Source organism: Hydra vulgaris, chromosome 01 (genome assembly GCF_038396675.1).
Source record: "Hydra vulgaris chromosome 01, alternate assembly HydraT2T_AEP".
Lineage (NCBI taxonomy): Eukaryota > Metazoa > Cnidaria > Hydrozoa > Anthoathecata > Hydridae > Hydra > Hydra vulgaris.
The window spans coordinates 3244215-3258322 of NC_088920.1; the positions used below are offsets into that span (position 1 = coordinate 3244215).

At 27.1% G+C, this 14108-nt stretch overlaps 3 protein-coding genes across 3 annotated transcripts in view; 1 reads left to right on the plus strand and 2 right to left on the minus strand.

The window, feature by feature from the left end:
• The first annotated feature begins 1300 nt into the window (after positions 1–1300).
• Positions 1301–14108, plus strand: part of LOC136075021 (NACHT, LRR and PYD domains-containing protein 12-like) — an 86414-nt gene continuing 73606 nt past the window's right edge. Inside the window, exon 1 of the mRNA XM_065787229.1 lies at positions 1301–1434. The gene's annotated coding sequence lies outside the window, so the exon portion shown is untranslated. The remainder of the gene's footprint in view (positions 1435–14108) is intronic.
• On the minus strand, positions 2137–3911 carry LOC136074742 (uncharacterized). The gene is made up of 5 exons (XM_065787067.1): positions 3800–3911; positions 3473–3689; positions 3154–3301; positions 2687–2811; positions 2137–2565 (listed from the first exon to the last, which is right to left on the minus strand). The coding sequence occupies exons 2-5, from the start codon at positions 3575–3577 to the stop codon at positions 2257–2259; spliced, it is 687 nt and encodes a 228-aa protein (XP_065643139.1). The 5' UTR covers positions 3578–3689; positions 3800–3911; the 3' UTR covers positions 2137–2256.
• LOC136073978 (uncharacterized) lies at positions 4146–9924 on the minus strand. The gene is made up of 4 exons (XM_065786275.1): positions 8358–9924; positions 4824–7644; positions 4390–4619; positions 4146–4188 (listed from the first exon to the last, which is right to left on the minus strand). Exons 1-2 carry the CDS (start codon positions 9922–9924, stop codon positions 6002–6004), a joined length of 3210 nt encoding a protein of 1069 aa, XP_065642347.1. The 3' UTR covers positions 4146–4188; positions 4390–4619; positions 4824–6001.

A 14108-nucleotide genomic window follows, 5' to 3' on the forward strand; every position in this document is an offset into this window, starting at 1 on the left:
CATAGACTATGCATTGACTAGCATAGACTCTATGCTAAATTTAATTTTTTATTTTTTTAATAATTGAAGAAATAGTTTATTAACTAAAATATTATTTAAATTGTACAATATTTTTAATTTATTTAAGGAAATCATACTTATTGTAGAAAAGCAAGAAGGACGTATCTTTTTAACAATTTTATCAACGATATTTTGGTTATTTGTTGTGATCTGTCCAGATATTTCACTAATATCAGATGATCTTCTGAGTTTTTGTCTGTTAATTTGAGATATTTTCTCAATCCAATCATTTAACTTTGATGTTTCACCCCTGTTCAATGCATATAAATTTGTTTTGCAAAAATTACCAATGTTTTTTGGAGAACTCTTTTTCTACATCATATTCTCTCCTAAATAAATTTTGAATATGAAGTTGTACTGAGGGAGTTACTTTAATAAGTTTATGTGATCATTTTCCAAAGGAAATAAAGCAATATGCACAAATTAGACATGTTTTGTCGGCCATTTTGACAAAAAATATAAGTTTTATATAATCGCTTTTCACCGTAATGCAACATTTTGTACAATTTGAATAGATAATGTAATCATAAAATGACGCAATTTATTTTAGATATTTTAATTAATTAAATCTAAAATTTCTATGTTTAAAAGTTAGTTTAGATTTTAAAAATTATTTTAAAGTACTTTATTTAACCCAATAATAGTAAACAAACAAAATTTTTTAGAGTAAACCAAAATTTACCCTGGCGGTCTCAGGAGAGCACAGTAAGTAGTCTATGAAAACTATTCTACCTTGCTTGAAGAATATAAAAAGTTAATCAACGAACAATTGAAAAAAATGTTTTTAACTACGAAAGTTTAAAAAAAATGATAAATTTTTTAACTCGTTCACTGGCATAAAAAAAAAAATTTGCATTTTTTTCGAGTATTTTAGTCGTGGAATGAATGCATAGTTATAACGAATTACAATCCTGAGCATCATTCTGAGGAAAAGATACCTAAAGAAACGTTTACATCTCCTTCATATTCTACACCAGATCAAAATGAAATTAATTGAATCTTTCTTATGGATTTTTTGTTGGTTTCAACTGCTTATAACATTGTTTTGATTTATTTGTAAACGAACACTTTCTTTTTTAAGTCATCTAAATCATAAAATAAAAATCATAATAAAAAGTAGTTTTTTTATTATTATTTTATTAATCACCCTCAGCGTAATGAAAAGTAAACATTTGCTAATGGCATGTGACATAATGACATTTAGTTTCATGGCATTTAAAACGTCTCAGTTTCTTGTTTTTTAAAACTGAGCACAATGGTTTTTTATGTCATCTTTTATATCAAATAACTACCATTGAATTCAAAATGGAATATGGTAGTTGTTACCGACAGCGTAAGAGCTAAAATTAATGTTTAATGTTCCAAGTTTTTTAGGTACAATTTACGATTAATTTTTTGTTTTAATTTTTAAAATGTTTGTATTTTTTTAAACTTGATAAAGTTATTGGGACCATTTAGACTCTCTTTTCAAAAGAGAAAAAATATATAGCTCATATACTCTAGCGGGAAAGTGTGGAGTTTTCCTCCACACTTTCGTCCACATCAGTGTGTAGTCCTCACTCCTACACAGAAATGTGGACTTATTTTACTCAGTTGTGGACTTTTTGTTAATCCACACTAATGTGGAATTAATTTTATTTTATAAGAGAACGGCTATTAAACTGCTTGTGGGTTTGCTCGACAAAAGTTATTCTTTAAGCATTACTGTTTTTTTGTTGTTTTTTTTACGTATTATTGTGATTTTTACACAATAATGATTTGCATTTCGTTCAAAAAGTAGTCGATTTTTGCAAGTCTTTTTTTAAGCATTATTGTGATTTTTATGCATAATTGTGTATTATGCATTATAAGTTTCTTTAAATATTTTGAAGATTTTTTAATATTTAAAACTTTTTACTACAGTATATATCGTAATTTATTGATTTTAGTTTTTTTTAGTATTACGGAATTTAAAAGATAGGTTAACATTTTAAAGTCATAGATAGAATTACTGTCAATTGAACTGAAACAATTAATACATACAGATGATAACACAAATCTAAAAACCGCAAATCAAAAAGGCAAACAATTATAATTAATTATTAAATTAAAAAATAAATATAAATCTCCAAATATAAAATATACCAATAAAAGATCTCATCAAATAAAAAACAAAACAAATAATTTGTCTTTAAATCCATCTAGGATTTAAATTCATCATACATTTTGAAGAAAAGTTATTTTGGTAAACAAATCAGCAACGGTTGCACTTTTTACAGTAATATTAAGTCCCATGACTTTCTCTAAAAAGCTATAAAAAAATCTTAATTCGGTCGGATATTTGACAGCGAAAACATAAAAAGACATAATTAAAAACTCTAATGCCTCCATAAAACGGCTGCAAAAAGCCAGTGATATAACTGTATTATCCGCTTTAATATAATATCCATTAGATATGCGCAACAGCATCGGTTGTTTGACTCCACGATCTTCCAGTGCCTTTAGTGCACAGTCAATTGTATCATCCTGCAAAATAAATATATTTTTTTACGCGTTTGAGTAACAGATAATAATAATATTAGCAATGAAAATAAACTAAAAAACTCTAAACTAGTTCTTTAAAAACTTTAGCTAACAGAAACAATACCTTAAAGTCGAAGAAAAGATTTTCCATGACCACATTTGGTAGCAAACGAGCCTTTTTAACTGATTTTTGTGGTGGGGTAGGGAGAAGCCAGACAAGACATTCAACCGAAAGCTCACTTTTCTTGTCTAACATTATATAAGAAAAAAGTGAAAAAAAGTTGGACTGATATTTATTTGCAAGACTTGCAACTAAAAAAAAAAATGTTTTTTTTTTAGTTGCATGAATAAAAAGTTTTTATACTTTTTATTCAGGCAGAATATAATTTAAAATATTGTTAAAAATAGTAAAAACTTGAATATATTAGTAAAGCATAATTTAATTTAAAAGTTAAATTACCAATTAAAAATTGTAATAACTTACAATTTTTAACTGATTTTGAACTGATTCATACGATTTTCAGAAAATAAGTTCAAACTGAAACCTTTTACTCTGCTACTATTTTTAACTGGTAAAAGTTCATAATTTACCTTCATCTAATTCATTTGTTAAGAAAAACATTAGAATATTCAATGACGGCTTTGATTTGGCATATTCTAAAGTTTTAGGTTTGTATTTCTGCCACTCAACATGCAATCGTGTTTCTAAACAATTGCTACTTTGGAATTCTTTAAGAATCTAATAAAAGTATACATTAACACACACATATACACAGATTAATTTTAATTATAATTTCATTATTTATAAATAGTTTATAATTTAATTTTAATTTAACTGTTATTATATACAAAATAATTCATGTACTTTAAATATCAATATATAAGTTTTATTATATAAATTTAAATATACTGATTCTGGCATGTCTAGTAGTCGCGGGTACTGGTTAACGATTTCCGTGATCGATGGGAACAATGTGTTAATCCATGATTGTCGATGGTTTCTTGTTATCTCCATGAGTTTATTTAGCTCTTCTTTGTTTTGAGCATTTGGTCGTTGTTCGCGTAGTAATCGAATGGCACTTTCAATATCATCACTTGTTGTGAAACCTATTCTATTAGTAGCATGACTACCCGTAATAAAAATTATTTAAATTTGAAACAAAGGGCTAATAAATATTATAATGGCTTATCATCATCATTGTCATTTATTAAATGAAAGAACAGATCTAATATTTACCTATTTGACGGTGAATGTTTCCACAGTGTAGTTATATCTCTACAATCAGAACGCCTGCTACGAACAAAGTATTCCAACTTTCCACTAAACGTTTTTCTATCAAAGATGTATCCCTAAAGAGAACACAAAAAATAACACACAAAGCTTCTCAGTAACATTTGGCCTATCTTTTCTGAAATAAGGAAATAGAAACATTATTCTAACTAATTAAAATCCTATCAAATTTTTCATTATATTTATACTTACTGAGCACAGTTATTCATCAGATATCGCCCACAAACTTTTGTTAGAAATAACATTTCTGATTTTTCAATTGGCTCTGATATAATATTATATCAGAGCAGAGGCTGCTGCCTTTGCTCTGATATAATATTATCGATTCGCAGATTCTGATAAAATTAATGGAATCAGCATGTAACTAACATAATTTCATATTATTTCATTTTAGAATATAAGTACAATACAAAATATACCATGTCATCATTATTACTATTATTAGTATTATAATTATTTTTTATTGTGACATGTCTATATTATTTATGCCATGTTTGCCATTTCAGCAATCATCTCTTAAGTGTTTAAAAACTAACCTTGAAACTGATTACACTAGTTGTGGTGCAGCTATTGATTCTGGGGGAGGCATTAACTGACTCACCGATACTCGGCAAACACTGCGGGGTAGCATTAGCAACCGGAACATTAACAAGCGTTTGAGCCCTAATCCATTCCTGCAGTAACCTTCTTTCTGCCATTCTAAATCCTAATTGAATTAGGTCCGCTTCTGTGGCTAATAAAAATGACCTTAGCGTAAAACCAGATTCTAAAATAAGACAAAATAATAAATAAAAATTTCTTTATATGTGTATTGATTAATTAAAATTTGATTAATTTTCTAATTTTTCTTTACAAAATAGTTTTTGTTTAGAGTTTAATTAGACTAAATCATTTATATTAGATGTGATTCTTTCAAGACAAACTAAACATCTTTTAAAAGATACACATATTAAAAGAGAGAAACTCATACCCAATAAAGCATGTTGAATTTCATCAGGAAGAATGGAAAACTCCAATACAGTGGAAAGTGTGTTGCATAGAGTCATGGTTTAAAAATATATAAACTAAATATAATCAAAATAATAATTCCAAATAAAAAAATCAAAAATTCTAAATAAAAAAATAATTAAGTAAAAGCGTTTTAAACAACGCTTTTACTTAATTATTTGAACAAATGTAAAACTTTGTAGAAATATATTTTCTACAATTTTTTTTAGATTTGCTATAAGGAAAACATTGAAGAAACTTTAACCTTTATATTATTAAAAAAACTAAAACCCAAATAATAAAACCTTGCTATTGAATAATCTATATAAAGAACTTAAGTTTATACTATTTACACAAGATATTACAAATTAAAAAACATGATAGGGCAATCGAACAAAGTGTTTCTTTTCAGTAGTTGCAAGCAAACTATGACAATAAAGTGGATGATAATCAACAAAATTAGAAAGCTTGAAAATCTGATACTCTGGTTGATAAAGAAATATTACTTCATAAGAATGAAGGTGATAAGTAAAATTGTTTGTCTTCACAATTTCTAAGACAAAATATCACTCCTCTCCTCTGTTCATATTAATTTGATTATTATTTGCGGTTGAAATAAAACATATAATTTTTCCAAAGTTTGGCAAGCCAGTCTCCTTATCTATATTAATTGCAATGAAATGTCCTTGCTTATATTCAACACTTCCTGCATGTAATCTTTTTGCAATAGCAATTTCTTCACATGACTTAAAACACATTGTATTATGTATAGCATTATAAAAAGGAAGCAAATTAGTAGATTCAATACTTTATTTTACCACTGTAATAATTTTGCGAATGTGTTTGTTAGAGAGTTGTGACTCCAAAGCCTGCTGCTGATGTCTATGTGCTAGAGTGTGAAAAATATTGGTAAAATTGCATACAATATGAGCACACCTTTTGAAAAATGAATTTTTTAATTCGTATGGCATACAACTCATGCCAACAAGTGGACCGGACTGTTATAATGTTGGGCAAATGGACAAGAAAATGATGCTTTGGACGTAACCTTACTTCATTGTTGCAGTATAAATTGCGAAACATAGATAAATGATCACTAATAACATGCTTCATATAAACAATCATTTCATGTGTAAAACATGGTGCAAAAATCAAATCAATTTAATGAGGCAAGTGAAGCAGAAATTTCCAGTTTTTATTCTTTAGAGGGACAATTTTTCCAACAACCATTGGTAAATACTTGAGCAGAGCCCACCATTGTACTGCTTTCATAGAGGGTGCAAGTACATGCCCTGGTTCTTGTATTTTGAAAATTTCTGCAGGTTTATGAGTCTTTTCAATAGTTATTTTTCCCCATAGTAAACAAATAGCTTTATTAATATCTGATAGAGTTAGGCACTTATCTAATATGACCAAACCATAAAGTATACAACCTAATTCTATAATATCTATACACCAATTATCTGTCACATGATAACCGTTTATTTTATTGAGTGGGCATTCAGCCTTTACACCTCTGTAGTGATTCTTCAATTTAGAATTGTTGTTATTGCTTGCCCTACTTGCTACTAAATTAATCAGATCTGTTTTGTAGCTATGCACAGTTCGCATCTGAAACAGTTCATCTTCAAATTTATTTTGAACATCAGTTTTTGTTGCATAGCAAATTGTACAAAAATGACTGCCGGAGAAAGACTCAAGAAATCCAAGCAAGCCATTAAGAGCCAAGTTATCACAAGTAACTTGGCAAAGACTTGCATAAATTGTACAACTACCTAAAACTGGAAATACTCCTTGTAATCCAAGAGTGCTTAACTCCTGTATCTCATCAACAAATTTGCTTAAAATTGGTCCATGACCATAAATTGCAATATCATGAGTGTAACCTATTGCTAACAAGTGCACATTGCCAAAACAAGAGTTAAATGCGTGTGGAAGATTTTTTATAGTATAATAAAAAAAACCAATGTTATGAACAGAGCCTTGACTTCTCAACGGATTGGTTACACCTAAACCATCATAAAACAATTGGATCATTAGGGAAATTTTGGAGACATCACTAAAGAGGTAATGTTCTTTAAAACGACTTCCGTCTGAGAAGTCTGTTAATACACCAGGTCTACACTTTTTCTCGAGAATTGCTTTTACATAAGCCTCATTCTGTAATAAATTAAATAAAGTTTTTTTGATAGAAACATATTGGAACTGATCATATACAAACTTGCTATGCCCACAATGAGACTCTAATCGTGGCATATAACAAATACCTTCAGGTTGAACCATAAGAGGATGCCCTGCAAAATAAGAATCAATGCGATAACATGTTGATAAAAAATCAAGAGGATTATTGCATAGTTCCAATTTGGGTTGCATTTCTTGTAAAATTTGGTCAATAACTGCACAATCAATACCAGCTAATAATAAACTTTTATTAAATTCTTCTTTAAAATAACATGAGAGTGATCCAGCCATATTATTATATGACTGGACAAGTGTCGGTATGATACCATAAGGTATGCTACTATTTGCACGAAGTTGTGTTACAAGTGATGCTCCTTCAGCTTTAACATCCTGCAAAAAATCTAAATTATTTACAGACGAAACAATATCTAGATTAGGAGATGAATCTTGTATATGATTAATAGAAGGAGAGTAATTATCAAATACAAATAAACTTTCTGGTGTTTCTTTTATTAACGCAGCTGCTTCACTAACTCTCACTGTATTTATTTGGTAATACGAATTTAAATGTCTAATAAAATTAAACAAAACTGAAAACGAACTTTTGCACTTATCCTTTCTTTCTTAATTTTATTTTGCCGTATAATACTATTTACAATGAGAAAAATCGTTTACATATATAATAAATGGCCGGAGCAAGAAGAAGACATACTGTCTTATCACCGAGCCCCGTTAACATTGAAGCCGTCAGTTAATATTACAATTTAAAAACTTTAAACATTAAAGTATATATATATATATATATATATATATATATATATATATATATATATATATATATATATATATATATATATATTTCTACAAATTTATTATAAAACTTATAATAAGATATTAAAATAGCATAAGTTTTCAATAACAACATATTTAAATGAAAAATAAAAGTCAGAAGATCCAAAAAAAAATAAATAAATAAGTTATGACTTTTTCACAAAAAAAACAAACAAAAAAAGTAGATGAAAACCTATTCAGTTTATATATTTTTTTTATTATTTTATAATCAAATTTTAAAATAAATATTTTAGATCGAAATTTTTTCCTAATAAGAAACGTTTACATACTATTTTGAATTGTTCAAAAGATATGTTTTGAAGAATGTTATTTTTATTAATTTTTTGAAAAAATTCATTCCATAGAAATGCTCCACGATATTGAATTTGGAATGAACTGAGTTTGAAATAGAATCTTGGAACTACAAAATTATCATTTGAAAAATTTGTGGGGTACTTATGAGAAATTTTAGTAAAGTAAGAGTGAAATATATTAGGCGACAAACCATGTTTAGATTTAAACATGAACAGCATTACTTGATATATGTTAAGTTTATAAACATTGAGTGCATTAAGTTCCATTAAGAAAGGCTCTCCATGAGCAGTTCTCTTAACGCCAAAAATAATTTTGCATGCAATTTTTTGTTTACTATAAATTTTTTTAAGCTTTCCATAGTTGCTACTTCCCCATGCAATATTGCAATAGGATAGATAACTATGGATAAATGAAAAATATATAATTTTTAAAGACTTGATATTAAGAAATGGTTTAACTCTATATAGAACAGAAATATTTTTGTAAATTTTATTTTCAATAGATTTAATATGAGATTTCCATGATGTATTTTCATCTAATATTATTCCCAGGAAGTTTACATTTGATTCTCTTTTAATAACCGAATTATTCATAAAGAGATTGGGTAATTTTAGAGGGAGGTGATCACTCTTACTAGGTTTATGAAACAACAAAAATTTAGTTTTCAGTACATTTAATGAAAGTTTATTACAAATAATCCAATCATTAACTTTTATTAGTTCTTCATTAAATATTTTAAAAAGATCTTTTATATTTTTATTTGAGTAAAATAGATTAGAGTCGTCAGCAAACAAAATAAGATTTAAAGTCTTTGAAGCTAAATATAAATCGTTAATGTACAACAAGAATAATAGTGGTCCTAGGATGGATCCCTGGGGAACACCACAAGTTATAACTTTGTTTCCTGTTTCATTTTCTTTATACACTATGTATTGTTTCCTGTTTGACAGGTAATTTTTAAACCAGAGTAGGTTATTGTTTAATATTCCATAGAGTTCTAGTTTTTCTATAAGTATGTCATGGTCAACTGTGTCAAATGCTTTTGACAGATCAATAAAAACTCCTAGTGTATAACAATCATTATTGAACCCATCGGATATATAATTTATTAAATCGATTACTGCATGATCCGTTGAATGTTTTTTTTTGAATCCAAATTGTTTATTATACAGTATTTTGTTTTTGGTTAAATATTTATTAAGCCTATCATACATAATACGTTCTAACAATTTTGAAAAGCATGGTAAGACAGAAATAGGTCTATAATTTGACATAATTGTGTTATCGCCAGTTTTAAAAATAGGTGATATTTTAGCAATTTTTAATTTCTCCGGTACAATACCGGATTGTATTGAAAGGTTAAAAATATGAAACAAAGATGGTTCTATGATATCGAAGATTGCTTTAACTACGTTCACGCTAATTTGATCAATGCCAGCGGATTTATTATTTTTCAGACTATTGTACGCATTACGCACCTCAGTTATATTTAAACTAACTTCTTTCATAGATATATTGGTTGGTTTTATATAGGATTTAAAATTTGTGGTGTTTTTTGGGATTTTACTTGCTAAATTTGGGCCAACTTCAAGGAAATAGTCGTTGAGCTTTTCAACGATGGTTTCTTTATTACTGATCATTTCCCCATCAATTATGAGTTTTTGTGGCAAATTATTGTTAGAACATCTTTTTTTACCAATTATCTGGTTAATCACATTCCAAGTTTTTTGAGTGTTTCCTTGTGTTTTTTTTAGCATCTTAGCATAATAAATTCTTTTAGAGTGTTTCTTTGTTTTTTCAAATAAACTTTTATAATTTTTGTAATTTATTTCATTTGAGAATGATTTATGTTTTAGATATTTTTCATAAAGTTTTTGTTTTCTCTTAGATGATTTAAGTAAACCTTTGGTCATCCAAGGGCTTAAAAGTGATTTTGAATTTATAACTATTTTTTTTAGTGGAAATGCCAAATCGTAATATTTACAAAACTGCGCCAAAAAAAGATCATACGCCTTATTTGCCTCTTGTGATTGTAATATAAGGTCCTAATCAATTTTTTCTGATAAGAGATTTCGAAAGTGCAACAGGGAGTTTTCATTGATCTGTCGCATTTGGATTGTAGATTTTAAAGCAGAATGATTATCAGTTATATTATTTGTAATTAAGAATATTGGGAAATGATCTGTTATGTCAGTTTTGATTATACCAGATTCTAGGAGGCAATTATGAATATTATTCGTAAATATATTATCAAGTAATGTTGATGAAGTGTTAGTTATTCTGGTTGATTTGCTTATTGTTGGAATTATATCATGTTGAATTAAGGTATTTAAAAAGTATTGAACATTTACATTTGAAGAATGATTTAACAAGTTTATATTGTAGTCACCAGTTAAGTAAACGTGTTTCTTTGTTATGTTGGTGTTGCTTAAAAAATTTTTTAAATAAGATTTAAATATTTTAAAATTCCCACCTGGCTTTCTATAAATAGAATTAATGATAATATTTTTGGTTGCTTTATTTGTTATTTCGATGCACAACGACTCACAATCTGTATCATTAACATTGACGTCATTACGCAATATAAAGTTAATAGATTTGTGAATAAAGATACTTACACCGCCACCAACGTGGGTTTTACGAGGTTGGTGAATTGATACGTAGTTATTTAATTCATAATTGCAATTTTTTTCATTGCTTTTTAACCACGTTTCCGTGAGACTAATTATTTTAAAATCGTGGTTTAGATCATGCAATAATAGTTTTAGATTATCAAAGTTTTTATTAATACTTCGAATGTTTAGATTTAAAATTGAAAAATTATTTATTTTTTTACTAAAAAATTGAGTAGATTCACGGACTGAATAGTATTCACTTACAATGTTTTTTTCATTGAAATAGTCATCAAAGCTGCTATTTTCCTTATTAAAATTAAATAAAAAGTTGTCATCCATTTTGAAAAGAAAAAATAATAAAATAATTTCGTAATCACGAAAATAAGATATTAAAAAATTAAAATACTAGGATATTAAATTATTACTTTTCCTTGAAGCCCAATCGCGTATGATCAGCTTATCATACGAGATGGTTGCAAACTTTCCTGCCGCTCGTTCGATTTTCATCTGTTCACGTAGATTCTTCCTAATTTGCACTGTCTCAGCGCAAAAATCTTCATTGATATAGATATTTTTACCTTTAAGATTAGTGGTCTTTTTAAGAATATCGATTTTATCCTTAAAGTCCAGAAGTTTTATTATTATTGTTCTTGGTTTAACTGAGTTTTTTTGGCCAGTTCTGTGTGCCCTTTCTATTTTAATGCCTTTTAGACCTAAATAATTTTCAAAAATTTTATTTACCTTCATTTCGCTGTCTTCCCAGCTTTCCCCATCGTTTTCTTTAACTCCGTCAATTCTCAGATTGTTCCGCCGTGATCGATCTTCCATTTCTCTTAGTTTGCCTCTAATTTTAATAAATGCTGATTCGTTACTTTGAATTGCGCTTGTTGTTATACACTTCTCTTGTGAATTAACGACAGACCTAATTTTTTCATCTATTAAGTGTTCGTGAAAATTTAGACTCACTTTAATATCTTCAACCTCTTTTTTTATTGTTTTGATCTGTTTACAATTTTCTTTAATATTTGATTCAACATTATCTAATCGCTCGTATAATATTTTTGTGCTACTACTTATAATGTTTAACACATTCTTTTCTTGTTGTTTTATCATGCTTTCAGTTTCTTTTTTAAACTCCTTAAACATTTTTTTCATCATTTTCTCTATTTGATCGATTGTAACTGCCATAATAAATATATCGAGTATATATATATAATAATAAAATAATAATATTATATATTTTATAATAAAATAATATCTAATACGAAATAACTTTTTGGCTTTATAAAAACGTCTTGCTTGCTCAATGTTCAATGTGCGAAAAGGTAAGTATCCTGACGACAACATATTGGTATAGATAATTGTTGGTTGTCTTTATGTCGTTGCAAATGAACCCTTAACTCAGAAATATTATTATAATCATTATTGCAAAGATAACATATAAACATTCTTAACATATGCAAATTTCTTTAAAATAAATATTACTTTTGTAACTCAATAAATGCTTGAAATGGCGGCTTAAATTATATCACGCATTTCTTGCGCATTATTTTACTCCACATTGATGTGCAATATTTTAGTTTTTAAAGAATTTACACTCGACTAGCTTTTTATAAAATAATAACTCCACAAAATTGTGCAAATTACGGCCTCTACACTTAGTGTGGAATTTTATGTCCACACTCTCCGCGAGATTGTGTGGGCTTGATTATCAAGCCCGTGTATTCATACTTTAATTAAGTAGTATGTGTTCATACTGTAATCATACTGTAATGTATTCCATTGTCTATAGAAATAAAAAAAATCCACGATAATAATCGCTCAGTAACGTAAGTTAAATACATAGTTTAAAAAAAAAAAAAGTTTATTTTCCTTAGGCAGTCACCTCTGATAAATTTTTATGTTTTTTAAATTGGTATAGAATTCTCAACATCTTGTGAAAGTTTCTAATATAAACTGCTCTACTGATTCGCAGAAATGTGACTTAAAAGTTGAAGCAGTTGTTATACCTTGTTTTCCGTAAAGTTTTGAGCCACTTAACGTAAGTTAAGTGACTCAAAACTTTATAGTAGTGAAATTTTTAATTGTTGTAATAACTTTTGAACTTGTGAATAAATTATAAATGAATAGTTAGAGTGAAAACATGAAGAAATCGCTCATCTAATTTTTCACGGCGTGATAAACAACGCTTGTTATGTAAATAATCTTGTAACATTAACATCGCAAGCATATGCTTGTATATGAAAGCGTCTATTTTTATCCGTTATACAAAAAATTTATTGAAGAAAAAAAAAATCATCCTAGTGCCAAAAAAATTGAAAGTTTTTTTGGCATTATACCTAGTAAACACAAGTAAGATTCTAGATGTCTATAGACATCTAAAATAGGTTTAAATAAAAACCCATTAATTTATACTTTAATTCATATTGCACTCATGTATTTGCCTTTAAAGAAAAGTTACACTTTATTATTATAAAAAAATACACAGTTAAAACAAGTTTGGTTTTATCACCAAGCCCACTTCCTATCTTTTTTATCTATACTAGGTATAAAAAACTAAATTAAAAAAAGAATAATTAATGGTATATAAAAAAACAAATAAGAATGTATGAGAATACATTCATATTTGTTTATTCTCAATAAATGTAATCATATTGAGTATGAATACATTCATATCATTTATATAATATAGTAATTTTCTCTTTTAAAATTCTTATTATTATTATTACTATTATAAAATATTAAATACAGATAAAAAATAATCATTTATTCATATTCATATCATATTACAGTGTAATATGATATGAATGTGAATGTGTGCTTGTTATTTTTTAGATGTGTCAAGATTAAGTTTGCTTGACACAGTTCCAAGATTTGACAAATACAGATTTAAAATAACGCAAGCAGCTTTAAAGAAGAAGTTTATATTTCCTTTTTTTTTTTTGGTTTATCTAATCTTGAAAACTTTAAAACAGTCCTTTGTTTGTATAAAGTCTGATAATTTTGTTTGTGTGTGTAATATTTTAAATATCGAGTTTGAGATATTTTAATAAAATTCTTTTTATTAACCTTATTTTAAAGTTTTTTACTATTTAAAATAAATATTATAAGTCACAATCAAGTGGTTACTATAGTCCAATTTTTTAATTAAAATTTTATTAAAAAAAGTTATTTTTTAAAAAAAGTTTTTGTTACTGTATTTATTATTTAATAAGTTGTTTACGAGTAATAGTTTCAATTGTTTAATTTTTTCTATTTAGTAGATGATAATTAAAATTTTGTAACATAAATTCATTAAAAGTCATCCATTAAGTATCATTGTATAA

What these genes read in the sequence shown, in the direction of transcription:
- LOC136074742 (XM_065787067.1), bottom strand. Translation starts at nt 3,577, where the DNA reads ATGGAGATAACAAGAAACCATCGACAATCATGGATTAACACATTGTTC. An exon ending in AACAAATGAATTAGATGAAG is followed by an intron (nt 2,812 to 3,153) that starts GTAAATTATGAA and finishes ATATAATGTTAG; the next exon opens with ACAAGAAAAGTGAGCTTTCG. An exon ending in ATCTTTTCTTCGACTTTAAG is followed by an intron (nt 2,566 to 2,686) that starts GTATTGTTTCTG and finishes TTTATTTTGCAG; the next exon opens with GATGATACAATTGACTGTGC.
- LOC136073978 (XM_065786275.1), bottom strand. Translation starts at nt 9,924, where the DNA reads ATGCTAAAAAAAACACAAGGAAACACTCAAAAAACTTGGAATGTGATT. An exon ending in CATGTTTAAATCTAAACATG is followed by an intron (nt 7,645 to 8,357) that starts GTTTGTCGCCTA and finishes AATAAAATTAAG; the next exon opens with AAAGAAAGGATAAGTGCAAA.